The 26,786-nt window shown below is 37.6% G+C and overlaps 1 protein-coding gene across 1 annotated transcript in view; it reads right to left on the bottom strand.

Annotated features, from left to right (window-relative positions):
* RGSL1 (regulator of G protein signaling like 1) overlaps window positions 1–26,786 on the bottom strand; it is a 62,955-nt gene that overhangs the window by 14,532 nt on the left and 21,637 nt on the right. Inside the window, exons 7-13 of the mRNA XM_046684187.1 lie at window positions 21,814–21,876; window positions 21,172–21,394; window positions 18,293–18,400; window positions 7,896–8,001; window positions 3,154–3,347; window positions 1,646–1,763; window positions 1,110–1,224 (exon numbers count right to left, since the gene is read on the bottom strand). Of these exons, the coding sequence (XP_046540143.1) occupies window positions 1,110–1,224; window positions 1,646–1,763; window positions 3,154–3,347; window positions 7,896–8,001; window positions 18,293–18,400; window positions 21,172–21,394; window positions 21,814–21,876 (927 nt within the window). The remainder of the gene's footprint in view (window positions 1–1,109; window positions 1,225–1,645; window positions 1,764–3,153; window positions 3,348–7,895; window positions 8,002–18,292; window positions 18,401–21,171; window positions 21,395–21,813; window positions 21,877–26,786) is intronic.

Genomic DNA, 26,786 nt, shown 5'->3' with positions numbered 1-26,786 from the left:
CTGTGTCTTGATGGCTCCACAGGGAAAATAGAAACAACAGCTGACGGGTAGTGATGAGGGTCAGTGATTATATACGTAAACCCCAATGCAGCGCTTGGCGCAAAGGAGGGATTAAGTACATTCGGTTGGTTTCTTCTTTTATCTAAGAACAAGGAAGACCTGAAATTAAAACAAACTGTCCTGGTTCTGGGTGCAGATTCTTTTTAAAGTGCTTCATGATCATTCTTGGTACCTGGACATGGAATTGATTCATGTATGGAGGAAATAAAAACGAGAAAAGACAAAGCAGCACACTTTCATATCAGGAGTACTGGATCAATGGCCATAGACACTATTTTCAGAGATATCTTAGCCTGACCTTTGGAGTCAGAGTTGGGCCCCAATCCTTCTGATACTAGTTGAAATCTAAGACACATTGAGCAAGGGGTTATTTAAAAGGATTTTTAAATAATGTATTTTTTTCTCACATCATATGGAGAGACTTTCCTGAATAACATTTCTGTCTCCTCTTCTCTTTTTCTCTCCTCCCATGGGATAAAGAATGAATTAGATAATTGACAAGTTTGGAAAAGGAAATGGGCATGCTTTTCTCTCAACTCTTTGCATTCTCTCTCTGGGAGACGCTTGTCTGCATGACACCTGTGTTCAGGCCTGCCCCTTGTCATACAGTAAGGGGCTCACCCGGGGAAGTGGAGGCCTGAGTTGTTCTGTGATGCCAATGATTGGACGAGTAAGCAAGTTGAATTTGGGTGCAGAGAAGATTATCAAACCATTTGTCTTTATGGCCAATCCACGTCCTCCAAGCTAGCTTTCAGCAGGAAAAAAATTGACATTTTGATCTCCATGCATCTGAGCCCTGTGCCAATCACTCAATTGGTTCTAATCACAGATAACGAAGAAAGAGATTTCTTTTTAAATTCCCACTGTAACAATTTCGTTGAGTCTCAGATTCCTCCTTCGCAAAATGGGGGTTTAAAAACCTACCTCAAAGAGCAGTTGTTCTTGGTGATTAAATAGGCTAACAGTGAAACTCTTTTGTATGGCCAGCAACGCCTAGGCAGTGGTTTTCTTGCTCCTAATGTCTCATCCTCACTGTCTTCCTCACTGACCTGGGATTCCTGTAGGTAAACTGCTACTGCCTTTGAGGGTTTCCTAGGCAAAACTGGAACGTGAGGTTCCCCCTCCGGATGGCAAGGTGGGAAAAGCTCTTGGTAATCTTTAAACCTGCCAGAAGGAGACCAAGAATATCAAAGAAGTCAAAAGCCTGACACATAAAAGGTAATAGTCAAGGCAAACCTATCTTAGCTTTTGGAGGCAGGTGAAGTGGGAATTGGAGAAGGGTGAGATACTCAGAAATGCACATCTTACCGTTTCAATCCGTCTGTCCTTCTTGACCTCTGCTGTATTGTTCCTTGTTAAGTCAAATGAACAGGATGTGTGTGTGTGTGTGTGTGTGTGTGAGTGTGTGTGTGTGTGTGTGTGTGTATGTAGGTAGGGGGTTCAAGATAAGTTTGGCTTTTCTTTTGTAGGCGGGCTCTGACAGTGAACTTCAAGAATAGATTGTGAGACTCCTTGAGTAACGTAACTTTCAGAAACCAATGAGCAGCTTCAGAAAGGATCACTGCATTCACCCAGCAATACTCACCACTTTTCTTCCAGAGATTTCATGACATAGCTTTGGAGCGTTAACAATGTGGTTGTGCTGACAGTATTCATGTGAGAGATTTCTTTGATAATAGGGGCATTGCACTGCAGCATTTCTTCTAAAAAAATGCAAGAGAGGGAGAAAAAGCCATCATCTTCTTGTCTACCGTTTCTGAGGCAGCTGGTTTTGTCTTCATCTTAGAGTCTTATAGTCTCTTATTCTCAATTTAGTTAGATGGAGTTCTCCACAATTTGTTTGAAAAACCTCAAAAGCGTATTTCGAACATTATGTGCAAGTGTATTTGTAGATCAAGTACTTTCCTGGTTTAGTTCCATGCAAATTTTAAAGATAAGTGCTTAAGGGGAAAGAAATGTATAAAGGACTCATTTCTGCAGCTAGTTTGAAGTTTGTGGTTTAGGAAGAAAGTAGAAGAGTAAAGAATTAAAGTTAAATTGCTGGGGTAGGCATAGAGTTCAAGATTACAAATAAGCATCATAAGGGCAATATGATTCTCGGGGTGTTCAGAGACTATTGTGCTCATTAACAAGACAGGAAAACTTATAAAGGACAGGATCAGCATACTCTCATTTCTCTTCTACATCATTCAAAATGATGTATAGAACTTGATACCCTGAGACTCAACAAATAAATATTTCTTCCAAGTAAAGATTTGCCAATTTTACCTCTTTTTCTACTTTCAAAAATGAATAACTTTATCTTGGTTTACCACAAACAAAAAACAAACACACAGAAAAGCCCTGTCTGTTCATCTGTGTCAAAACAGGAGGCTTTATCTTTATTGCTTTGTTGTAGATTTGTTTACCCCCCAGGGTGGAACCATGCTCACCCACTTGGTTTTCCTCTAGAATTATAGGTCAATGCTTTACTTGCACCTTCTGCTTCCAGCCAAGATGAATTTATATGGGTCAGACTTACCCTCCTGCCTTAAGCCTCTTGCCCCTTGCAAGAAAGCAAGACAAAACTTACGAAACAAAGATTTTTGGGGAGAGAGTTTTCCTTCCTAGCACAACTCTCTTTACAACCCATGGGTGATGGACGCTGCAACCTTGCATACAGCTCTTTCTTTTGTGTCCACCTCCAGTCTAATAGATTGGAGGGTCAAATGACTTCAGTTTGAATTCAAATTCTACCAACTGAACATTTGTTAACTTCTCTGTGTTTCACCTTCCTCATTAGTAAAATGGAGCTATTTATCCCTACCTTATAGGGATTAAATAAAATCTTATTTTCAGGGTTGAATAAAGTTAAACAAGAGGATGTATTTCACATATAAGTGCAAGAGTCTTGCACTTGGTTTCTTTTCCTACTATCATGCTTTGGATTCATTATTGTTTTTCTCTGCTTTCACTATGTCAGCTCTACCCCACGTGGCTGCTGCTCTGTTCTGCTCTCTCAGGGGGGGTCACATAAGACAAGCTCTTTCCCAAACTATTCTTATAAGATGCTAAATGGAGGAGGAAACAGTATCAGGAGGAGGGCATGCATACCAGCAGAGACTCTGCCACGGAAGAAAGTCTTGATTATATTTTCAAGGAGAGACTTGTAAACCTTTTCATTTGTCTCAATACTGATCTTCTGTATGGCTACCAGGAACTGCAATGGGCTTTCAGCCTTCCGTTCTTTGAGGAAATCCCTGAAGAACTCCAAGTGTTGTGTATTTAGAAGGACTTCTGTCAAGTTTCTGGAAAAAAGAAAGCATCATTGGTGGAGAGAAGGGCATGGTCACCCTGGATTCTTCTCCAGTTAGGGAATGGGGAAGGGCATCTCCCAGGCTGTGGGCCTTTAGCCATGTGTGAAGAGCAGGGTGAATGAATTGGTTACTCTTCTTATTTCCTTGGAGATAAATTTAAACTTTTATGTATCCGTCCTGAGCTTGGTCCAATCATTTGACAACCACAATGGAAGAGGAGAAGAGATATCTTGAAGGGGATTTTTTTTTTTTCAAGGAAACCCTCTTTTTACATTATAGATTCAAAGCAACCCCTAATTGGTAGTCATTTCAGTGAGGCAGAGCATGAATGATCAGCAGTTATTGATCAATATTTCTAAATTTCCTTTGTTGATTTCTTCTTTCACTATTCCTTTAACTCAGGTGCCTCTAATGTTTCATCTTGAATCTTCTTTACTTTTTCCTTATGACTTTTTTTCCGCTAGGTCATCTCTGCCTCCCTGTGGTTTCAATTTTCATTGATATGAGGAAGTGGTTTCAATTCTCATTGATATAGTGAAACTATATCTTTAGTTCCCATAAGCTCCACTTTAAAATGTCAACTGCCATTTTTAACCTCATCTTTATCTCATAGGTATTATTTAAACCTCTCCACACACACCTGCAAGTTGTCCAACTTGTTCTTCCTCCTTTATATACTTATTTCATTAAGTATGACATTAGCTATAGGTTTTTATATATGCCCTTTATCAGGAGAGGATGGTTCCATTATATTCTAATTTTGTTGAGAATTTTTACCATAAATGGATGTTGAATTTTGTGAAATGCTTTTAATGCATCAATTGAGTTAATCAGGTGAAGTTTTCTCCCTTATTTTATTAATATGACATATTGTATTAATTGATTTTGGGGTGTTAAATCAGCTTTTCATTCCTGGGATAAATCCCACTTGGTCATGCTGTATAATCCTTTTTATATGTTGCTGGATTTGGTTTGCTAATATTTTTTTGAAGATTTTTATATGTAGATTGGAGAGGGATATAGGTCTGTAGTTTTCTTATGACACATTTGTTTGGCTTTGGGATCAGGATAATACTGGCTGGCTTCACAGAATAAGTTAGCAAGGGTTCCTTTTCCCTCAATTTCCTCAAAGGGTTCACAGACTATTGGTGTTATTTATCTTTTGAATATTTCATAGATTTCTCCAGTGAAGGCATCTGTGTCTAGACTTTTCTCTGTGAGAAGATTTTAAATTACTAACTCAGTTTCTCTTCTTGTTACAGATTTATTCACATTTTCTAATTCATGAGTCAACTTCACAAATTTGGGTATTTCTAGAAATTTACCTATTTCATCTAAGTTGTCTAATTTCTTGCTTGAATTTCCATACAATTTGATTAATTTCTGTGGAGTCAGTGGTTATGTCCTCTCTTTCCATCCAGATTTTGGTGATCTGTGTCATCTCACTTGTTCCCCTTGGTCAGTATAGCTAACTGTTATCAATTTTGTTGCTCTTTACAAAAACCCTACTTGTGCCCGGATTTCCTCTATTTTTTCTTTCTCTTTTATTGGTTTCTACTCTAATATTTATTATTTACTTCATTCTACTTCCCTTGGGTTTAATTTGAATATATCATCCCACTACCTTTGGTCAATGTTTTTTCTGATATGAAGTAAACTTTAATTTTGTTGTAGTCCTCTTGAATATGATAAGCAATTTTTCTCTTGCAGCATTTAAGATTTTCACTTTGTTTTTCAGTGGTTTAACTATGATGTGTCTAGGTGTGGAGCTCTTTGAGTTTATCCTACTTGGAGTTCACTAAGCATCTTGTATGTCTTGATTAAGGGTTTTAATCAAATTTGGAAAGTATTCAACAATTATATATTCAAAAATTTTTATGCCCCTTTCTCTGTCTTTCCTCTCCTTCTGGGACTCCCATTATTTGTATGTTGGTGTGCTTGGTGAAATCTCTCAGGTCTCTGAGGTTCTGTTTATGTTTTTTTACTCTTTTTTTCTTCAGATAGGATAATGTCTATTGAGCTATTTTCAAGTTCATTGATTATTCTGCCAACCCAAATCTGCTGTTGATTCTCTCTAGTGAATTTTTCATTTCAGTTATTGTACTTTTCAACTGCAGATTTTTATTTGGTTCTATTTTACAATTTTTATCTTATTATTGATATTTTATATTTGATGAATCATTGTCATCATACTTTCCTTTAATTCTTTAAACATGGTTTCCTTTAGTACATTGGACACATTGCCTGGAAGTCTTTGCTGAGTCCAATATCTGAATCAACTCAGAGATAGTTTCTATTGATAGCTCTTTTCCCTCTGTGTACAAGACATACTTTCCTGTGGGTTTTTTTTGGGGGGGGTGGGGGGCTGAGGGGGATGTCTAATAATTATTTTTAATTGACATTTTTGGATAACGTAATTTATAGAGTTCTGAATTTTTTGACAGGTATGTCCAGTGTTATCATTGTTTTCATGAGGAGAAAATTTGTGTGGTTCTTACTCCACCATTCCAGAAGTCTGATTCTTCCTCTTCATTGTATTTTAAATCTGTATCTTCCCTTCCATTTCTATTCCCACTTTTTACTTCAGGCCTTTGATATCACTTGCCTAAACAAGTGTAACAATCTTCCAACTATTATTTCTGTCTTCAGTTTCTGAGTCTCTTACTCCTTATACTATCATTGCTGTTTCTGCCAAAGTAATATTTTTAAAATCCATATAACAAGCATTTCTGCTATCCTTGCTCCAACAAATACCAATGAATCCTCATTGCCATTTAATCAATACAAATTCCTTAATAATTCACTCAAGACCTTCTTTCAGTTATTTGATCTCAATCCAGCTTTCTGATCTTGTGTTTTATGTCCCTTCACCCTCTGCATTCTGCTTAACACCATTGGACTCTTTTCAAGTCTTTGACTACTGCTTTCATATTCATGAGTTTATATCTTTTTGTCATTTCTTCAGCTTGGAAGTTTTAGCCCTACCCACAAAATACTACCATTTCTTTGCAGTTGAATTCCTACATGCAGTTCAGGGCTGCCTCTAGTACTCCATTTCCTAATCCTCACTCAAAATTTCCTTCACCTTCCACCACACTCTCACAGTAATTAGCCAACATTTTATCATAAGATTTTAAGGTCAGCTTTACATTTTATTTAGTTATGTATTAGATTAAAGGCAAGAACTATGCCTTATGTTTTATATCATTAGCACTCACAGAAGGTCTGGGACACATTATATGATAAATAGCTGTTTATTACCTTGAAAAAAGGCTAGGGACAAGGTTTAAGAGAGTTGCAATTCTGGCATCCCTGGGCCATTCTGTTGTGGTTTTCACTGAAGCTAGACTATATGGCCCTGCATATTCCCTCTAGAATTTAATGACCTTGTGAATACATGATTTAGAAAAGACTTCTGTGATACTCATACTCAACTAAATTGGAAAATAGGTATTTTTGTAGATGTAGTGAAGAGTGGTGAGTAGTACAAATAGGAACAGCAAAGGTATAAATGATTGAATCTCCAGGAATAATTTCAGTTCCTTAAAGAGGAGTAATAACTATATAGAGTCTTCAGGAAAGACAGAGGACTTACCACCCCCAATAGATGTTATCAGTAACTGAAAACATACTTCTGAGAACTTTCTCTATGCAAAGTATTCTGCCAGTGACTTTGACTACCAAATTTCTATGTGCTAATATATCTCTATCATTTTAAGAGGATTTTCCATATAGCTAGTCATTAGTAGATAATTACTGAATAAAAAAATTAATGACTGGATGAATGATATGGCTTACAAGAAAATTATAGTCAAGAAAGTGGAAAACATACCTAAAAAATAAAGAGCAGTAAAAAATAGTACATGGTAAGTGCTTGGTGTTATGTTTTAGAGATTTAGTGTCAGAGGAGAGGAAAGTCATAGAAGACATATATGTGGAGAATTTTTTGTGAGGTCGCACTTGTGCTAAGGTAAGTGGAACGAAAGGTGAGGGGATACTCCTAAAAGAAAGGACCACAGAATCTTTGCCCATCAGTGGGAACTTACCAGAGGCTGACTCTAGGATTGATTATAAGGGAGAGAGAGATGAAGTAAGGAACCAGTTAGGAAGCTACCATAGTAGTACACAATCCAGAAAAACACAAATAGGCAAGGATACATATACAAAGATGTCTATTGTGGTACTATTTATAGCAATGAAATTTTAAAGATAGTGTAAATGTCCATAAAAATATATAGTTAAATAAATCATGCTACATCCATACTGTGGAAGGAGGTAAACCTATATGCATTGCCATGAAGGGATATCCATAATAGTTTGTTAAGTTAAAAAAGTTATTGTATAATATCTATTGCAAGGTACCGACTTTAGAAAATGAATAATGATTTAAAATACAAAGTGTGCCTGTGCATGTATGTATGATATGTGGAAAAAAGTCTGGAAACCTTCCCACAGAAAGGTAAGTTCAGGATTAGAGATGTTGAGATTAAAGAGAACTTGTGCCTTGAGATGTTACTGTAGCCAGATCCTATGTCTTACCTGGGTCTTACTGAAGGCTTCCTTGCACCAACTCTTTTAAACAAAGACATCTTCCTATATGAAGATGGAAGTATCTTTGGTTCTCTGACAATTTCCACTGTAAAATCTAATGATAAATCACAAAATTGGGGAATACCATGTTATAAAGGACACTGCAGAGAATAAGAAAGGACAAAGTAGCAAGGCCATTTATCATACATTGAGTGCATGTGGAAAAACCACAGTCCCACAACTGCTGCCATCTGAGGCCATTAGTACTGAGAGGTGACTTAGGGATGGTTTTCACTCCTGATGTTAATATCAGTCCAAGCTCTGTTATCTAAGTCTGTTGGCCATTAGGCTGTAAGGGAGCATAATTTGCTACCCCAAAATGTCTCTTTGGCTTGATTATTTTTAAGAACAGAAGACTCAGGAAGAAACTTTGACCTTCCCCTTAACTGCCTGAAAAAATTTAAGATAGAAGGCCTGTTCCAGAAAGGAGCTATCACCATAGATAACTATAATATAATATAAACCAGGTGAGGTAGACAGGGAGGAACCTAGCAAGGCCCATTTGATCAAAGTCTTCTCCATGTCTCATTGTCTCTGCAAGGCATGGCAAACTTGTCTACGAAACATTTGCTTTTGCATCACCATCTGAATTGCCTTCCTCCCCTTTGCAGTCCCAAACCACTATTCCCAACACCCTCTTTTTTTCTGTAGCTGAAGATGATATTTAGGGTGGTGGCTTTGGTCATTTTGGCGAGTTACTCAGTTTTCCTGGGTTTCTCCCATGTATACATATTATTAAACTTTGTTTCATTTTCTCCTGTAATTCTGTCTCATGTCAATTTAATTTTTAGACCACTCAGAAGAACATAGAAGGGTAAAGGAAAATTTCTTCCTTCCCTACAAGGCCTAGAACCCACCTTCCTCAGAAAACTGCTGAGGCCGAGTCCATCATGCTTCTCATTCCAACACCAAATTTCATGCCTTCCCCAATCAACCATTTTTACTAGACCGTACTCCACATGACATTTGGTCTTCCTTGACACCTCTGCTATCCCATCCTAAACCCTTCCACTTGCCCTCTGGAACTACTGCTTTGTAATCAGCAAGCTCTCACAGATTCTTGACCTCTTTAGTAAGAGTTCCCTATACCATCTTGCTTTAACTGAAACCATTTTCTTTCCTGAGGACACTGCTTCCGCTACAAGCTTCCCAACTGGTATTCTATCACACCACACACAATTTAGAGTGGGTATCTATCTCATTATTGCCATTTAGAAACCATTATTTCAAAAAATGTATTAAAGCATTACTGTTAAAGAATAATAGATTCCAAGGGTCTCAGTATTGAGGAGCCCTTCGAGGTTAATATTGTAGAAGAAAATATAGATTATCAACTCATTAAAGGTAGGGATGGTATATTACTCATCTCATCCCCAGAAATTGGAACATGGCCCAGTAATATAGGCAATGCTTTAAAATATTTATTAAGTAGGAATGTACCCCCACAGGAATTTTTTGCATGGTTTGGTAACACTTTCGGTGACAGATAGCATACAAAAAGGATTGAAAACAATAGATATATGTACTGGATCTAAATAGTGTAATTAAATATGTTAAAAAATAAAATCCAAATTATAGAAGACTAGATATCAAAAACCCTCAAAGGAATCCCAAAAAACCTCCCAATAAAAAAATACTTAGAAATTTTGGATTAAAAAAACCACTTTTATCCTCATAAGTAAGCTTGTAAGAAATTGAGACAAAACAAAATAAAAACATAGAAATGAGAAACAAAGAGAATGTTAAAAACCAGAAAGGTAAGCCACACCAATACTTTAACTGCCCTTGAGGCATTTGCAGTGATAAAGCCACAATAGGACAGAAAACAAACTATAGGCCTTTAGAAAAATAGGCAAAAAAACTTTTGGCACTGCTTTTACTCTCAAGGCATTTGACAATTATGACAATTGCTACTGAGAAATTTAGCAAAGCTTTGGACAGACTCTCAGAGCAGAAGGAGAAAAAAATTGCAGACCACAAAGGTGAAGAGGCCCTGATAAACATCCCAGGCTTTCGATCGGAACCTCTAGGAATCAGGGAAACCAGAAATAGCTCTTTCATCAGAGAGAATAAAAGCTAGCTTTGAGCCAACTCAATCCTAAAAGGATTAAGGATATCTGAATGCTACTAGTTCAGTGTATATCAGAGGTAAAATAAAATCCTCTCTGGAAGAAAATAACATCACCCAGAGCCTCAAATTATCTTTACAAATTTGTACCAACAATGTTCACAAACAAAGCAGAAATAATAAGATATCTAAAAAGACTTGACCAAAACCAAGGGGGAAAAATATGACATTTTAAATAAACACAGGGAATCCAAACATGGACTTTATAATTACTATTATTAATATAGTTCAATGAATTAAAGAGAAGAAGAAAAATATCAATATAGACTGAACACAGTAAAAAGAAAATGGAAATTCTAAAAATAAAAGATTTAATGACTGCAATTTAGAAAATTAAGAATTAATAAATGCTTTTATTGACAAATTATACACAGCTGAAGTGAGAATTGTTGAACTAGGAGTTGCATCAAAGGAAAATATCTTGACTGAAACGAATAGAGAAAAAAACATGGAAAAATACAGAAAAAAAGCATATGAGACATATGGCACATGATGAAATGTTGAAAATAAGTGTAGTAAGATTATCAGAAGAAGGAAAGAGATCTAATGGAGAAGAACAAATATTTGAAAAGATAATAACTGGAATTTTCCTAACACTGACAAAGGACATCAAGCCAGAAATGCAAGGAGTCCTGCAACCACAAGTTGCATAAATACTTAGGCACATCATAGTAAAACTGCATAAAAGCAAAGACAATGAGAAGATATAGGGTGGAGGAAGAAATATTTTCTTCTACTAAGCAATGTCAGTGAAGATTGAAGGCTGATTCCTCAAAATGAACCAAGGAAGCCAAGAGACAGTGAAATAACATCTTCAAAGTGCTGAAAGAAGATAACTCCAACAAGAATTCTATATCCAGAGATGACGTTCTTCAAAAATAAAAGCAAAATAAAGACATTTTTTAGATCTACACTACAGGAAATACCAAAGAGTGCCCTATAGCAGAAGGAAAATAATCCTAGATGGCCGCTCTGACGAGCAGGAAACAATAAAAAAGAAAGGAAAAGTAAATATATGAGTAAGCCTAAGTAAATATTGACATAAAACAATAATATATATGCAGTAAAAGTACTAATTTACATTAAACTTTAACATGTCAAAGATGCATTTTGAAATCTATACAGTAACCACCAAAAGAGGAAGAAAATGTGTAAAAATAACACACTAACAGAGAGGACATACAGAATTATTAACCAAAAATTTCTTAATCTAAACCATAGATATATAGATTTATTTTTGGACTCAGAATTATGTTTCATAGATCTATATGTCTACCCTTATGTCAGTACCACACTGTTTTGATTACTATAGCTTTGTAGTGAGTTTTGAAATCAAGAAGTCTGAGTCCTTCCATTTTGTTTTATTTTTTCAAGATAGTTTTGGCTATTTGGGGTTCCTTGCAATTCTATGTGAGTTTTTGGATGAGCTTTTCCATTTCTTCACAAAAATCACTGGGATTTTGATAGGGATTACACTGAATTTGTAGATCACTTTGGGCAGTATTGTCACATAAGTTTTCTAAGCCAAGAGCACAGGATATAGTTTCATTTATGTATGTCTTTAATTTCTTTTTTTTTTTTTTTAAAGATTTTATTTTTCCTTTTTCTCTCAAAGCCCCCCTGGTATATAGTTGTGTATTTTTAGTTGTGGGTCCTTCTAGTTGTGGCATGTGGGATGCCGCCTTGGCATGGCTTGATGAGTGGTGCCATGTCTGTGCCCAGGATTCAAACTGGCAAAACCCTGGGCTGCCAAAGCAGAGTGCGTGAACTTAACCACTCAGCCACAGGGCCGGCCCCATAGGTCTTTAATTTCTTTCAGTGAATTCTGTAGTTCTCTGCTTATAAGTCTTGCATATCTTTAGTGAAATTTAAGTATTTTATTCTTTTTGATGCTATTACAGATGGAATTGTTTTCATTTCATTTCACATTGTTCATGCTAGTGTATAGAAATACAACTTCTTATTGCACGTTAACTTGCACCCTGCCAACTTTGCTGAATTCATTTATTAGCTCTACTAGATTTTTTTGGTGTGGATTCTTTAGGATTTTCTATCTATAAGATCATGTCATCTGTGAATAGAAATAGATTTACTCCTTCCTTTCCAATTTGGATGCCATTTCTATCTTTTTCTTGCCTAAGTGCTCTGGCTATTTTTCCCAGTACACTGTTGACTGGAAGTGGTGGAAGAAGGCCTCCTTTCTTGTTCCTGATCTTAGGGAGAAAGCTTTCAGTCCTTTACCATTGAGTTTAATGTTACTTGTGGATTTGTCCTTTATTATATTGAGAAAGTTCTCTTCTATTTTTAGTTTGTTGGATGTTTTCATTATGAAAGAGTTTTGGATTTTTGTCAAGTGTTTTCTTGCATCAGTTGAGAGGATTTTTCATTCAGTCTAACAGAGTGGTGTATGACATTGATTGATTTTCATATGTCAAACCACCCTTGCATTCCTGGGATAAATCTCATTTGGTTATGGTACACAATCTTCTTAATATTCTTCTGGATTTGGTTTGCTAGTATTTTGCATCTATGTCCTTAGGGGATGTTGGTCTATAGTTTTCTTTAACTGTGATATCTTTGGTTGGATATCAGGATAATGCTGGCCTCATAGAATGAGTTAAAGTGCCTTCTCCTTTTCCATTTTTTGGAAGAGTTCGAGAAGGATTGGTGTTAATTCTTTAAATGTTATGTAGAATTCACCAATGAAGCCATGTGGTCCTTGGTTTTTCTTTGTTGGGAGATTTGCAATTACTGATTCAATTTCTTCTTATAGTCTTTTCAAATTTTTTATTTCTTCTTGAGTCAGTTTTGATAGTTTGCACATTTTTTGACATTTGTCCATTTATCTTAATTATTTATTTTGTTGGCATACAATTGCTTATAATGTTCTCTTATAGTCCTTTATATTTCTCTAAGGTTGGTAGTAACGTCTCCACTTTCATTTCTGATTTTAGCAATTTTGAGTCTTCTCTCTTTTTATCTTGGTCAGTCTAATTAAATGTTTGTCAATTTTGCTGATCTTTGCAAAGAAAAAATTGATTTTCTCTATTAGTTTTCTATCCTCTATTTTGTTTACCTCTACTATAATCTTTATTATTCCCCTTCTTCTGCTAACTTTGGGTTTAGCTTGTTCTTTATCTAGTTCCTAAAGGTATAAGGTTAGGTTATTGATTTGGTATCTTTTTCAATATCTGCATTTACAACTATAAATTTCCCTTTGGGCAATGCTTTTGCTACATCCCCTAGGTTTTGGTATGTGATATTTTAATTTTCATTTTGCTCAAAGTTACTGTACTTTTCAGTTCCAGAATTTCTTTTCATCATTTCTATTGTTTCATTGATATTCTTTATTTGGTGAGTACCACTCTCCTGACTTCCTTTAGTTCCTTGTTCATGGTTTCCTTTGACTCTTTGAGCATATTTAAGACAGTTGTTTTAAAGTCTTTGCCTAGCAAACAAAATGGCTGGGCTACCCATGGACAGTTTCTGTTGATTTTTTGTTTCCTGCAAATGGGCCTTACTTGGTTTTTTTTGTATGCCTCATTGTTTTTTGTTGACGACTGGAGGTTTTGAGCATTATAATGTGGCAACTCTGAAAATCAGATTCTCCCCTCTGCCTGGGATTTGTTGTTTCTGCTTTTGTGGTGGTTGTCATTTGCTTGTTTGGTGACTTTTCTCAATTATTTTTGCAAAGTCTGTATTCTTTGTCATGTTGGCCACTGAAGTCTGTGTTCTGTTAATTTGTGGCCAAGTAGTGTTTTGATGGTTTCCTTAGATGTCAAAAAAAGAAGAGGGGCCAGCCTGGTAGCACAGTGGTTAAGTTCGCACGTTGCGCTTCTCGGTGGCCCTGGGTTCACCGGTTCAGATCCTGGGTGTGGACATGACACCGCTTGGCAAAAGCCATGCTGTGGTAGGCGTCCCGCATATAAAGTAGAGGAAGATGGGTACGGATGTTAGCTCAGGGCCAGTCTTCCTCAGCAAAAAGAGGAGGATTGGCAGCAGTTAGCTCAGGGCTAACCTTCCTCAAAAAAACCCAAAAAATTACTCTACTAGGCTGTGTAAGTTGGCTCTGTGAGCATCTTTGCAAATGCTCAGCCAGGCCATTTACAGCTCTTCTTAGCCTTAACTTCCTGCTTCCCTGGACCCTGAAGTTCAGCCAGAGGTGAAAGTTTTGGGTTTTCTCATGCCTTTTCTGAGCACACATCCAATTCTGGCCATGTGCATGACTCTCTTGATTTTCAAGTATATGTGGGAGTTTTAAAAGTTCCTATTACCCATGGAGCCAGCCCTGTGGCTGAGTGGTTAAGTTTGCACGTTCTGCTTCCCACGGCCCAGGGTTTCGCTGGTTCAATCCTGGATGCGGACATGGTACCACTCGTCAGGCCATGTTGAGGTGGTGTCCCACGTGCCGTAACTAGAAGGATCTACAACTAAAAATACACAACTATGTGCTGGGGGAATTTGGGGAGAAAAAAAACAAAGCAGGAAAAAAACGTTCTTATTACCCCGTGTATCTACTTTTACAACCTCATCTCTCTCCAGCTTTTTGGTCTGTCTAATGTTGTCCCCAGGCCCAGGCTGCTGTGGCCAATACTTGTGCCTTTAAATGCTTTTGGCAAATGTCACTTGAGAAGCCTCTCAGCCCTAAAAACACTCCAAGTAGGGCAAAACAAAGGCAAGTCCTTGTGCCAGTCCTTCAGGGAGCCAAGAAGCAACTTCAGGTTGAAACAGAGCACCACAATTCTTTGAAAATAAGATCCATATTGCTTTCTCTGGCACTAGCAACCTGCATCAAGAATTTGCGCTGCTGTCATCATGCCATCACTAGTGGCGGGGAGGGAATTAGGGGATGGTAGATGGACAATTGCCACAGCACTTGCTTATCACAATGCAGCCCCTTCTCTCTTCTCCAAGACTTCTCCTGGTTGTTGTAAGCTCTTGACTAGATTCCAAAGTTCTGTAAAACTCTGATTCTGACAATTTTTGCCAAATCTTTAGTTGTTTTGTGGAGGGATGGAGCCCTGAAGCTCCCTACTCACCATTTTCTGTGATGTCATTCTCCATTGTACATTTTAATCCATGAACTCGGTATATTCCTCTATTTGTTTATGTCTTTAATTTCTTTCAATAATGTTTTATAGCTATCATGTAACATTATTGTATATATTCCGTTATATTTGTTTCCAGTCTTTTGATATTTTCTGGTATACTTGTAAATGGCATGATTTTAAAGTTTCATTTTTTAATTGTGTCTGGCATATAGAAATATAATTGATTTTCATATATTGGCCGTGTGTTCCACAACCTCCCTAAATTAAGTTATTCATTCAAAAAGTTCGTCTGCAAATTCTTTTGAATTTTATACACACACAATCCTGTCCTCTGCCAATAGAGTTTTATTTATTGTTTTAGGATATTTATACCTTTGATTTCCTTTCATTAATTCATTGCTCTTACTAGGTCCTCCATTACCCTTTTAGATGGAAATGGTGTTGGCAAGCACCTGTGTCTCAATCTCAGAGAGAGATTTAATTGCAAATTTAATTTATTTAAAATATATAGGAATTTTCAGATTTTCTATTCTTTTCATGTCATTTTAGTTTGTTGTATTTTCCACAAATTTGTCTGTTTCATTTGAAATTTCAGTTATGTTGACATTAGGTTGTTTATGACATCCTCTTATTACATTTAGGTATCTATAAGACATGCAATGTTGGGTGAAGTACTCTGTCTTATCATTTAGGTGTATTTGGCTAAGCATGGTCAGATTTTCTGTATCTTTGCTGAGAGTTTTGGTTTACATTTCTATCATTTATCAAAAGAGATATTTTTAAATCTCTCACTCTATTGATTTTTTCTATTTATCTTTTTAAGACTTTCAGTCCTTCCTTTATTCTATCTGTGCTAGATGCAAGCAAATTTGGAATTGTTATAGCTTCCTGGTTGAGTAACTTTTTATCTCTATCAATGCTTCCTGCTTTATGTTCTACTTTGTCTGATATTATTATAGTCATCACCTTTCTTTGTGGCTGTGTTTGCTTGTTATATTCTTGTCCATCCTTTTATTTTTTAATATCTTCTTGTTTTATACCTAAGGTGAGCCTCTTAAGCAGAAATTTTTTTTTGTATTTTTGTTTGTTTTTGTTAAATCCAATTTGACAATTGCCTTTTAATTAGAATGTTTAGTCCGATTACATTTACTGTAACTTCTTATATATTAGGTTTTAAATTCTACCTTCCTATTTTTTATTTGTTCCTAAATACCATTGGCTTCTAAATACCATTCTCTAAGAAAAGAAAGCACACTCTTTGGAGAAATGGCTGAGCAAATTGATGACATTGGAGTCCTTCTACTGTGGAAGGGGTAGCAATTTATCTTGACTGGAACTGACATGTATTCCTACCTGCGAGGTCTCAGTCAGCATTGCTCTCTGGGGCCTTACAAGTGTTTGATTCCCACATAGCACTGCCTCTGACCAAGTGATACTTACAGCACAGGAAGTTGGCAACAACGGGCATGTGACAATGAGATCCACTAGTTCTATCACTTATGAGAGCTGTTGCCCAGTAGAGAAACAGAGCCGTTTTTTGAAGGTGGAGCTGTGAAACTAGCTTGGAGATGGTACCCTAGGACAATGGGGTATCATCCTCCCTAATAAATTGAAGACCATTATAAGACGTTGTGTCCTTAATAAGTAGAATACATAGGTATGGGAACCAAGAGATGAAAGTAGGAGCGATTCATTTACCATCAGTATCAGCGACTGACTTAGGGAAATTTCCAACCCTTACATCTTTAGGTTCTGTGGGTCTATACCAGCACTACCCAATAGAAATATAATGTTAGCCACATATATAATTTTAAATTTTCTAGTAGTCACATTAAAAAAACTGAAAGGAAAAGGGTGAAATTAATTTTAATAATATATTTTATGTAACCTGTTTGTACCAGCCACATTGCAAGGGTTCAGTGGCCACATGGGGCTAATGGCTCCTGTATTGGATAGTGCCAATCTAGAGATCCTGGTGCCCAGAGCGGGAATGCTTCTACTAGGAACTCAGTTGGCACTCAGTCACTTCAAGCTCTTTATGCCAAGAGGCCAGAAGACAAATAAAGGAGTCACTGTACTGGCAGGGTAATTGACTGTGATCATTAGTGTCATCAGTTACACAGCAGGGACAGGGGAGAATTCATTTTCACTCTTGGTATTCTCCTGTCCAATTTTGGTGATAAATTGACAAGTGCACAGCCACAGTCTGAGAAGTCCCTCAGGAGAGAGAGTCTAGGTCATCCTTCCAGGAAAGCCCCTCAAGACCAGCAGAGACATTAGCTGAGCATGAAGGGAATCTATGATGGGTAACAGAGGAGGGAGAAGGGAAGTGATCCTTGTGGTCTCCAGAGAGTTGTAGTAGTGTGGGTCAGCCTTTCTAGTAAAAGTCCCCTAGGAAAAGAAACCAACCAGACTCCTGGAGGAGCTGTTCCAAGGTGGTGAAATTTCCATAAAAAGCAAGTGGACAGTAGTGGGTGCTGTGGTGCACAGCTCAGATCTTCCCTTTAGGACCAAAGCACTGATTCCCTTAGCTGCCCAGAGTGTTGGCTGCAGACAACTCATAGCTGAGACCTCTTTGGGGTGCTGCTGCAGCCAAAGGGCACTGCCTGACCCAAGGTTATATCGTTCCCAGGGGATCCACCTCCGAGTCACTGTGGAGGCAAAGAAGTCCCTTTTCTCAATGAGAGACAACTCTGAGGGCCATCCTAGCTTTAGAGCTTCCTATAGGATCTTCTGAAACATATCGTACTTGCCTTGCAGTTCAGCATCTACATCTACCCAGGCCTGCTTTCCTTATTCCCTTATATCTATTACTTCTAAGAACATGCACCAACAAACCTCCTTCCACACATCTCTGACTCCAGGAAACTTGGCAGAAGAAATTTGCATAAATGCAAATCTGTATTATTTAAAACCCCAGAGTAATAACCAGGTAAGAAGGTAAGAATTAACAATTTTCATCATCACCCTCATTCATTTATAAATTGCATATCATTTTCATGATGTCCTTCTATGGCTTTGTAGGAGAAAAAAAAAACCATGGTCATTCTCCCTTGACCATCCCTCATTTCTAATGGAGGACGATTCCTCTTCTGGCTTATGCCTCTTGAGTTTAGAGATTCTCTTACCTAGTTGTCTCAAATCTATCCCTGAGTTTAAACACTTACCTACTTTAGGTGCTTTTTCACAATATGTTTTGTAGTCATCACTGATCTTCTCTATAGCCACCTTTGGATACTTACAGCAGAGTTCTTCAAAGGACATTTTCTCTATGTCTATCAAGTAGGGAAAAACAGAAGTAGAGTCTAGTTGCCCACTTTGGGTTCAAAGATTTATAAACTTTTGTTGAAGGTATTACCTTTAAAATGTTATTTAAGTAGGACAATAGTGTTTTAATGGAATGTTTACACAAGGAATACAAGTTCCCTAGGCCAAATTAGAAGCAGGGAAATACAGCCTGCCCTCCCCTCCAGAATGGGAGGATTCCGCCCTCTTGGGGCCACCGGACTCATGGAGATTTTCTGCCCGAGGGACACGAGGGTAACTGAGCTATGACTTTGAAAGAAGCACTAATTGTTAACATATATATAAAAAGTAATTCATTCAAATGAATATTGACCCCTTCCAAGCAGCCGTCTGTTGTGGGGAGGAGTTGCAAATGCATTTCAAACCTTCTGCTGTTGCTTCAAAGAATTTGATGCACTTAGGGATAGTATATGGCAAAGAACATGCTAGGAACTTTTTCTTGGCTCTGTCTTTGGGAATTACTTTCAGAACTGACAGCTCATATCACTGAATATCATTAATGGTTGCAAATCATTGTCCTCTGAGAGTGAATTACTTTTTCTAGAAATAGCCATACATCATTTCTAGTCATGCATAATGAATTGAAAGGGAATACCTTTTTGTATCCAAAATGAGGTGGGACAGCATGACTGAGACAGCAAGGGAAGTTTTAACTGAGTTCTGGGCAATAAAAGCAAATTAGCAGCACCTTGCCAGCTACCAAGGTGAAAACACTCATTTCTGTTGTGAGTTTTGGGGTTTAGAGTAAGTCTAACTGCACACGGTTCTCCTGGAACTCTCCAGGGCAGTCCAGTGCTTTCTGAGGTTATGCTGGTAGAGTCTAGAAGGAATACTGGGGGTGGACCCACAAATGTCAGCCTATGTCAGCATTGTCATTGTCATCATTATCAACTCTCAGCTAGGGGAATCTGGCTATAAATTGTAAGAGCAGTGGTTCTGCAGTGGACCCAGCTTTCTGGTCTTGGATCAACCTCTTTCTTGCTGAGCAACCTCAGGCAAGTCTTTTCACCTCTCTGGGACTCATTTTCTCCATATGAAAGCTGAGAGTATTCTAGCTCTGGTGTTCTGTAAGTTTATGGTGTAGCCTGAGTGGAGGTATCAGCCTACCGGGAGTCAGGGCCCTGGGTTGGGTTGCACAGGAGGCCATTTATAAATCAGACTTGCCTTTCAAAAAAGCAGTGGTGGAGGAAGTAATAACGTGTGCTGGGGAGAGGGAGGTGGCATCTCCATGGAGGGTGGTTGCGCTCTTCCTGGCCATCCCCTGTCCTACACAGCCACCAAAGACATGCCTGTTGCCCAGCATATGTGTGGTGAAATTTATCAGCCATCCTTTCTTCGACTTTTCTCTTGATTTCTGGAAGAGGTTCTGGAATGTTCCGGATACCCTGAGGAAAATCTACCCTGAGGTAAAATGGAGGGCTTGTTCATGTTAGAGTTAAATAACTCGTGCCCATGCATGGCTCCGAGAGGCAAGGATCCAAGGCATCGTGTTTTGTATATGGAGTGCACATCAAAGTTTTAAAAGAGTTGAATGTTACATTTTTTAGTGTAATCTAACATGTACAACTTATTGAGCACCTGCCTGCTCTGTGAGTGCATTACCTCCAATCCTCTGAAATATCCTGCCCAGTAGAGGCCGTTATCCTCGTTCTGTAGATGAGGAAATGAGGCTCAGAAAGATGAAGTAACTTATCTAGGCTCACACAGCAAAGAAGTGGTGGAAGCGAATTTTCAAAGCTTTCGCTTACTCCTTCTCTATCCGTGTTTTTCAAAGTGAAGGTCATGATTCAATAGTATGTCAAAAAATAAGCTGAGTTATCACTAGCTTTTAGAAAATGAAATAGAATAGAATAGAATAGAGAATATTGGAGTACACCATCTTATGTAATAAGGGTAAGTCTTGCTTTGTGAAAATGTTTTTCCATGTATAGGCACATGCATACATACAGGTTTATGACCCCTGAAGTCAAATGTATTTACTGTGGATTGAAGTTTGAGAAATCCTGCATTACTCTGACTGCCTCAGTGTAGACAATTAAAGCGGTGTGTTCAATTTGAATAATAATGGCTAACATTTATTGGACTTTTACTATTGCCAAGCATTACGCTAATAGCCTTCAAAGATGATCTCGGGTCATCTTCACAACAAGCCTGTTGTTATTCCCATTTTACAGTTGAGAAAACTAGGGCTTAAAGAGAGGTTCAGTACATTGCTCAAGTTCACACAGTCACTGGTAGAGCTAGACCTCTGGGACAGCATTGCCTTGTGCTCAGATCCACTTCTCTCCACTGCCTGGATGGGCTGGTATGTGATGTTGGGGGCGGGGGGTGACTGGTAAAATATATTCACAGAAGTGCCTTAGGCCTGAGTCTGGTGGAGGTATGGTGAGGCGGAACATGCTTCTCAAACTCACGAAATGAAGTATTCAGTGTAACTGTGGTGATGCTTTGATGGGCATGAGTCTGGCCAAACTTGAGTGCCAGTAGGGGCCTCTGCAGTCAGTCAGTCTGGATTCAGATCCTGGCTCTGCCACTGATTGTGTGACCTTGGGAATGTCGCTTATCCTCTCTGTGTGTCAGCTACTCAGTACTTACCTCATAGGTTATTGTGAAGATCAAATGAGGAAGGCTTTGCATTGCACAGTGCTCACACAGAGTAAATAATCATTAAATTTTAAGTATTAATATTTCCCAGTTGCCTACACGTAAGGGTCAAAAAAATTACGGTGACTGCCCTTACCTGTCAGAAACACTGGAGACTTCAGTTGTACCTGGAGAGACCCGCCTTGTTTCAGGTCCTCAGTAGCTATCTTTTGCCACTGCATAGAATCCATTTCCTCCATGTTAGCCAAACCCTGGCTTAACTCCAGAGATTCCTCAAACCTCTTATAAAGAAGAATATTCTCTTCTTTGTTTATAGATTCTCTTCTATTCCACCTGGTGCTGATGAACCTAGTCTGAGTCTAAGAGAAGGAGGTGGGAGGCAGACAGCGTTTGCTACATGAACTAGATCAGAAACAAGATTTTTGAAACAGCCCAGTCCTCAGTGCTTCCCCGTCATGCAGACTTATGCAGATGGTTTTTAATTTGCTAAGACCCATTGCTCCGTTACACACCAAACCCTTCCCTCTTCTAATCAAACTCATTTTCTACAAAGGAGAAAGTCTATATGAATGACTTCTTCCAAGTCAGCTTATGCACTTGAGCCTTTTTCCTTGAGAGGTTTATCTTTAGAACGTCAGGGACCATGTCAATCCCCAGTTGCCTCTAGGAAAAAAATCAAAATCTCATTTACTTTAACAAAAAAGGCTTCTAAAAGAGCAATTATTTTCTTTTCTTGCCCCAACCTCATGATTCCTCCCCACCTCGAAGTCCCTCCTACTGTGAAATTGAGAAACCAGTAGTCCTCTTCCTCCAGGAATTCATGATAACAGTGGCTGAGCATCTGAAATCCAAACACGACATAAGCGTTACGAGGGGCTGCTCAGCTGACTGCGTCTCTCCTGCTGGTGTTCTCTTGAGAGAAGAGCAGGCTGCAGATCCTGGATTCTCTAACTTGGAGATATGACAGGACAGCAAACGCTAGCCATGACCAATCAGGAGGCATTCCTTTGCCTCTCTGAATATGGCAGCTCACACAGCCTCCCTCTGAATCTCGGAGAATAGTAATCAATATTTACTTAAGAAGACATATGACAAATAATTTCCTGAAGGACAATTACTTGACATATGCATACTTCTTTGTTTCTTTTCAAAGTACTATCTCTTTGATTCTCAAAGTGGTCATGAAAACCAAGCATCTCCTTTTGATGTGTCTACTCTTCACATCCCCCACTTGAAGACCTTACCCATCTGTGAAGAATATTTCATTACATGAAAGCGAACAAACAAAAAACAGCATGCAAAAAACTATGAGTTAGTGCTTAGCTAGGTTTGTTTACCCATAATCTCGCTTTCATTCGTTCTTTGACAAATATTCTGAGTGCCTCCCACATGCCAGGCACTGTTCAAATGGCTGGAAATATACAGATCAATATGATACAAGTCTTATTCTTGAGGAGCTCGCTCACCTTCCAGCATGATGAATGACACATGCTGCAATAGAGGTATGAACCAAGTTCTCTGGGAGCAGAGAGGAGGGAGCAATTACTTCTGTTTTGATCTAAGAAATCCAGCAAGAATTCATAAAGGCAGAGAGATTTAAACCAGAGTTTGCACCTCGCAGGATAAGTAGGAGCTCACCATATGAAAGTTGAGTAAAGAGCATTCCAGGCAGTGCAAGAGCTTAAGCAAAGGCACAGAGATGAGAAAGGACATGTTTGAGAAAGATGAATATTCTAGCACAGCTGAGCGGTAACATTCTTGCTAAGAGCACAGAGATGGGGCAGTGGCAAGGAGGGTTGGTTGGGACTATACATGAGGGACTGGAATGCTTTGCTAAGGAGTCTGGGCATTATTTTGCAGGCAATGAGTCACTAAAATAATTTTTAAAGAATGTAAGATTGTCTCCATAAACCGCCCCCGTCATGTTCCCAAAAGGTGAGTTTAAGAGTATGAGTTTTAGTAACTTGATCAGATCTCCTGGGCTCCTGGGAAGTGAGTGAAGTATATTCCTAAGAGAATTCAGCTCAGCAATTAAATACTAGCAATATACAATGTAATATAATGTTATTGAGTAATGAGTGAGCTCTAAATATGTATTAAGCATGAATAACAAATAAAATGTGTGAAATGAAATGAGTACCCTACTAACGGCCCCTCTAGTTTAAACGATTTATGATTCCATCTAATAACTAATGAATAAATGATCAAATTGGTTTCTTTTTTTTTTGCTGAGGTCACATTGATTTATAACATTATATCAATTTCAGGTGTACATCGTTATATTCTGACTTCTGTGTAGACTACATCATGTTTACCACCAAAAGTCTAGTTTCCATCTGTCACCACACCCTCCCACTCTGGTAACTACCAATCTGGTCTCTGTATCTATGTGTTTGTTTGTTTATCTTCCACATATGAATGAAGTCACACAGTAATTGTCTTTGTCTGACTTATTTCACTTAGCATAACACCCTCAAAGTCCATCTATGTCATTGCAAATGGCAAGATTTCATCCCTTTTATGGCTGAGTAGTAGCCCACTGTATATATATATCTATATACCACAATATCACATCTTCTTTATCCAGTCATCCTTTGATGGGCACTTAGGTTGCTTCTAAGTCTTGGCTGTTGTGAATAATGGTACAGTGAACATAGGGGTGCATATATCTTTTCAGATTAGTCTTTTCATGTTCTCTGGATAAATAACAAGATTTGGAATAGCTGGATCATATGGTAGTTCTATTTTTAGGTTTTGAGGAATCTCCATACTGTTTTCCATAATAGCTGCACCAATTTACATACCCACTAGCAGTGTACAAGGATTCCTTTTTCCCCACATCCTCTCCAACGCTTGTTATTTCTTGTTTTTTAATAATAGCCATTGACCAGTGTCAGGTAATACATCATTGTAGTTTTGATTTGCATTTCCCTAATAATTAGTGATGTTAAACATATTTTCATGTGCCTGTTGGCCATCTGTAAATGTTCTTTTGAAAAATGTCTGTTCACATCCTCTGCCCATTTTTTGATAGGGTTGATTGTTTTTTTGTTGTTGAGTTGTACAAGTTATTTATATATTTTGGATATTAACCCCTTATTTGGTATACAATTTGCAAATGTCTTCTCCCAATTGGTAGGTTGTCTTTTCATTTTGTTAACAGTTTGTTTCGCCATGCAGAAGCTTTTTAGTTTCGTGTAGTTCCATTTGTTTATTTTTTCTTTTGTTTCCCTTGTCTGAGGAGGCATGATATTCAAAAAGATAGTGCTAAGACTGATGTCAAACAGTGTACTGTCTATGTTTTCTTCTATGAGTTTTATGGTTTCAGGTCTTACATTCAAGTCTTTAATCCATTTTGAGCTGATTTTTGTGTATACGTAAGATAATGGTCTATTTTCATTCTTTTGCATGTGACTGTCAAGTTTTCCCAACACCATTTGTTGAAGTACTTTGCTTTCTCCATTGTACGTTCTTGGTTCCTTTGTTGAAAATTAGCTGTCCATAGATGTGTGGGTTTATTTCTGGGCTCTCAATTCTGTTCCATTGATCTGTGTGTCTGTTTTTGTGTGAGTACCATGCTGTTTTGATTACTATAGCTTTGTAGTATATTTTGAAATCAGAGAGTGTGACACCTCCAGCTTTGTTCTTTTTTCTCAGTATTGCTTTGGTTATTCAGGGTCTTTTGTTGTTCCATAGACATTTTAGGATTCTTTGTTCTATTTCCATGAAAAATGCCATTGGGATTCTGATTGAGATCATGTTGAATCTGTAGATTGCTTTAGGTAATATGGACATTTTAACTATGTTTGTTCTTCCAATCCATATGCATGAAATATCTTTCCATTTCTTTTTGTCTTCTTCAATTTCTTTCAACAATGCCTTCTGGTTTTCAGTGTACAGGTCTTTGACCTCCATGGTATATTTTGTCCTAGGAATTTTATTCTTTTAGTTGTGACTTTAAATGGGATTGCATTCTTGATTTCTCTTTCTGCTAGTTTATGGAAATACAACGGAATTTTGTGTGTTGATTTTGTACCCTACAACTTTATTGTATTTGTTTATTATTTCGAATAGGTTTTTGCTGAATTCTTTAGGATTTTCTATGTATAGAATCATGTCGTCTGCAAATAGTGACAGTTTGACTTCTTCCTTTCCAATTTGGATCACTTTAATTTCTTTTCCTTGTCTAATTTCTCTGGCTAGGACTTCCAACACTAAGTTGAGTGAGAGTGGCAAGAGTGGGCATCTTTGTTTTGCTCCAGTTCTTAGAGGAATTGCTTTCAGTTTTTCACCATTGGGTATGATGTTGACTGTGGATTTGTCATACATCTTTATTATGTTGAGGTACTTTCCTTCTATACCCATTTTATTGAGAGTTTTTATCATAAAGGGATGTTGAATCCTGTCAAATGCCTTCTCTGCATTAATTGAGATGATCATATGGTTTTTATTCTTCATTTTGTTAATGTGGTGTATCACATTGATTGATTTGTGGATTTTGAATCATTCCTGTGTCCATGGAATAAATCCTAGTTGATTGTGGTGTATAATCCTTTTAATGTATTGTTATATTAGATTTGCTAATAATTTGTTGAGGATTTTTGCACCTATGTTCATCAGTCATATTGGCCTGTAATTTTCATTTTTTGTGTTGTCCTTGTCTGGTTTTACTGTCAGGGTAATGTTGGCTTGTAAAATGAATTAGAAAGCTTCCTGTCTTCTTCAATGTTTTGGAATTGTTTGAGAAGGATAGGTATTAAATCTTTGTTGAATGTTTGGTAGAATTCAGCAGAGAAGCTGTCTGGTCCTGGACTTCTGTTTTTTAGGAGGTTTTTTATTACTGTTTCAATCTCTAACTTGTGATTGGTCTGTTCAAATTCTCTATCTCTTCTTGATTCAGTTCTGGGAGGTTGTATGATTGTAAGAATTTATGCATTTCTTCTAGATTTTCAAATTTGTAGGTGTATAGTTTTGCATAGCATTCTCTTATAATCCTTTTTATTCTGTGGTATCTGTTGTAATTTCTCCTCTTTCGTTTCTGATTTTACTTATTTGAGCTTTCTCTCTTTATTTCTTAGTAAGTCTAGCTGAAGGTTTGCCAATTTTGTTTCTTCTCAAAAAACCAGCATTGTTTCATTGATCTTTTCTATTGTCTTTTTAGTCTCTATTTCATTAATTTCTGCTCTGATTTTTACTATTTACTTCCTTCTACTGACTTCGGGTTTTGTTTGTTCTTTTTCTAGTTCTTTTAGATGTAATGTTAGATTGCTTACTTGAGATTTATCTTGTTTCTTGAGGTAGGCCTGTATTGCTATATACTTCGCTCTTAGTACCACTTTTGCTGCATCCCATAGGTTTGGGTATGTTGGGTTTTCATTTTCATCTGTCTCCAGGTGCTTTTTATTTCTTCATTGATCCAATAGTTGCTCAGTAGCATGTTATTTAGTCTCCACATATTTGTGACTTTTCTAGCTTTTTTCTCGTAGTTGAATTCTAGTTTCATACCATTGTGGTTGGAAAAGGTGCTTGATATAATTTCAGTCTTCTTAAATGTATTGAGACTTGTTTTGTTTCTCAATACATGGTCTATCTTTGAGAATGTTCCACGTGCACTTGAGAAGGATGTGTATTCTGCTGCCTTTGGATGGATTGTTCTCCAAATCTCTATATATCTGGTCTAGTGTTTTATTTAAGGCCAATGTTTCCTGGTTGACTCTGTCTGGCTGACTTATCCATTGAGGTTAGTGGGAT

This window comes from Equus quagga, chromosome 13, assembly GCF_021613505.1.
Source record: "Equus quagga isolate Etosha38 chromosome 13, UCLA_HA_Equagga_1.0, whole genome shotgun sequence".
NCBI classification, from domain to species: Eukaryota; Metazoa; Chordata; class Mammalia; order Perissodactyla; family Equidae; genus Equus; species Equus quagga.
The sequence above is the reverse complement of the archived record's forward strand: the minus strand, read 5'-3'. Positions and strand labels throughout refer to the sequence as shown.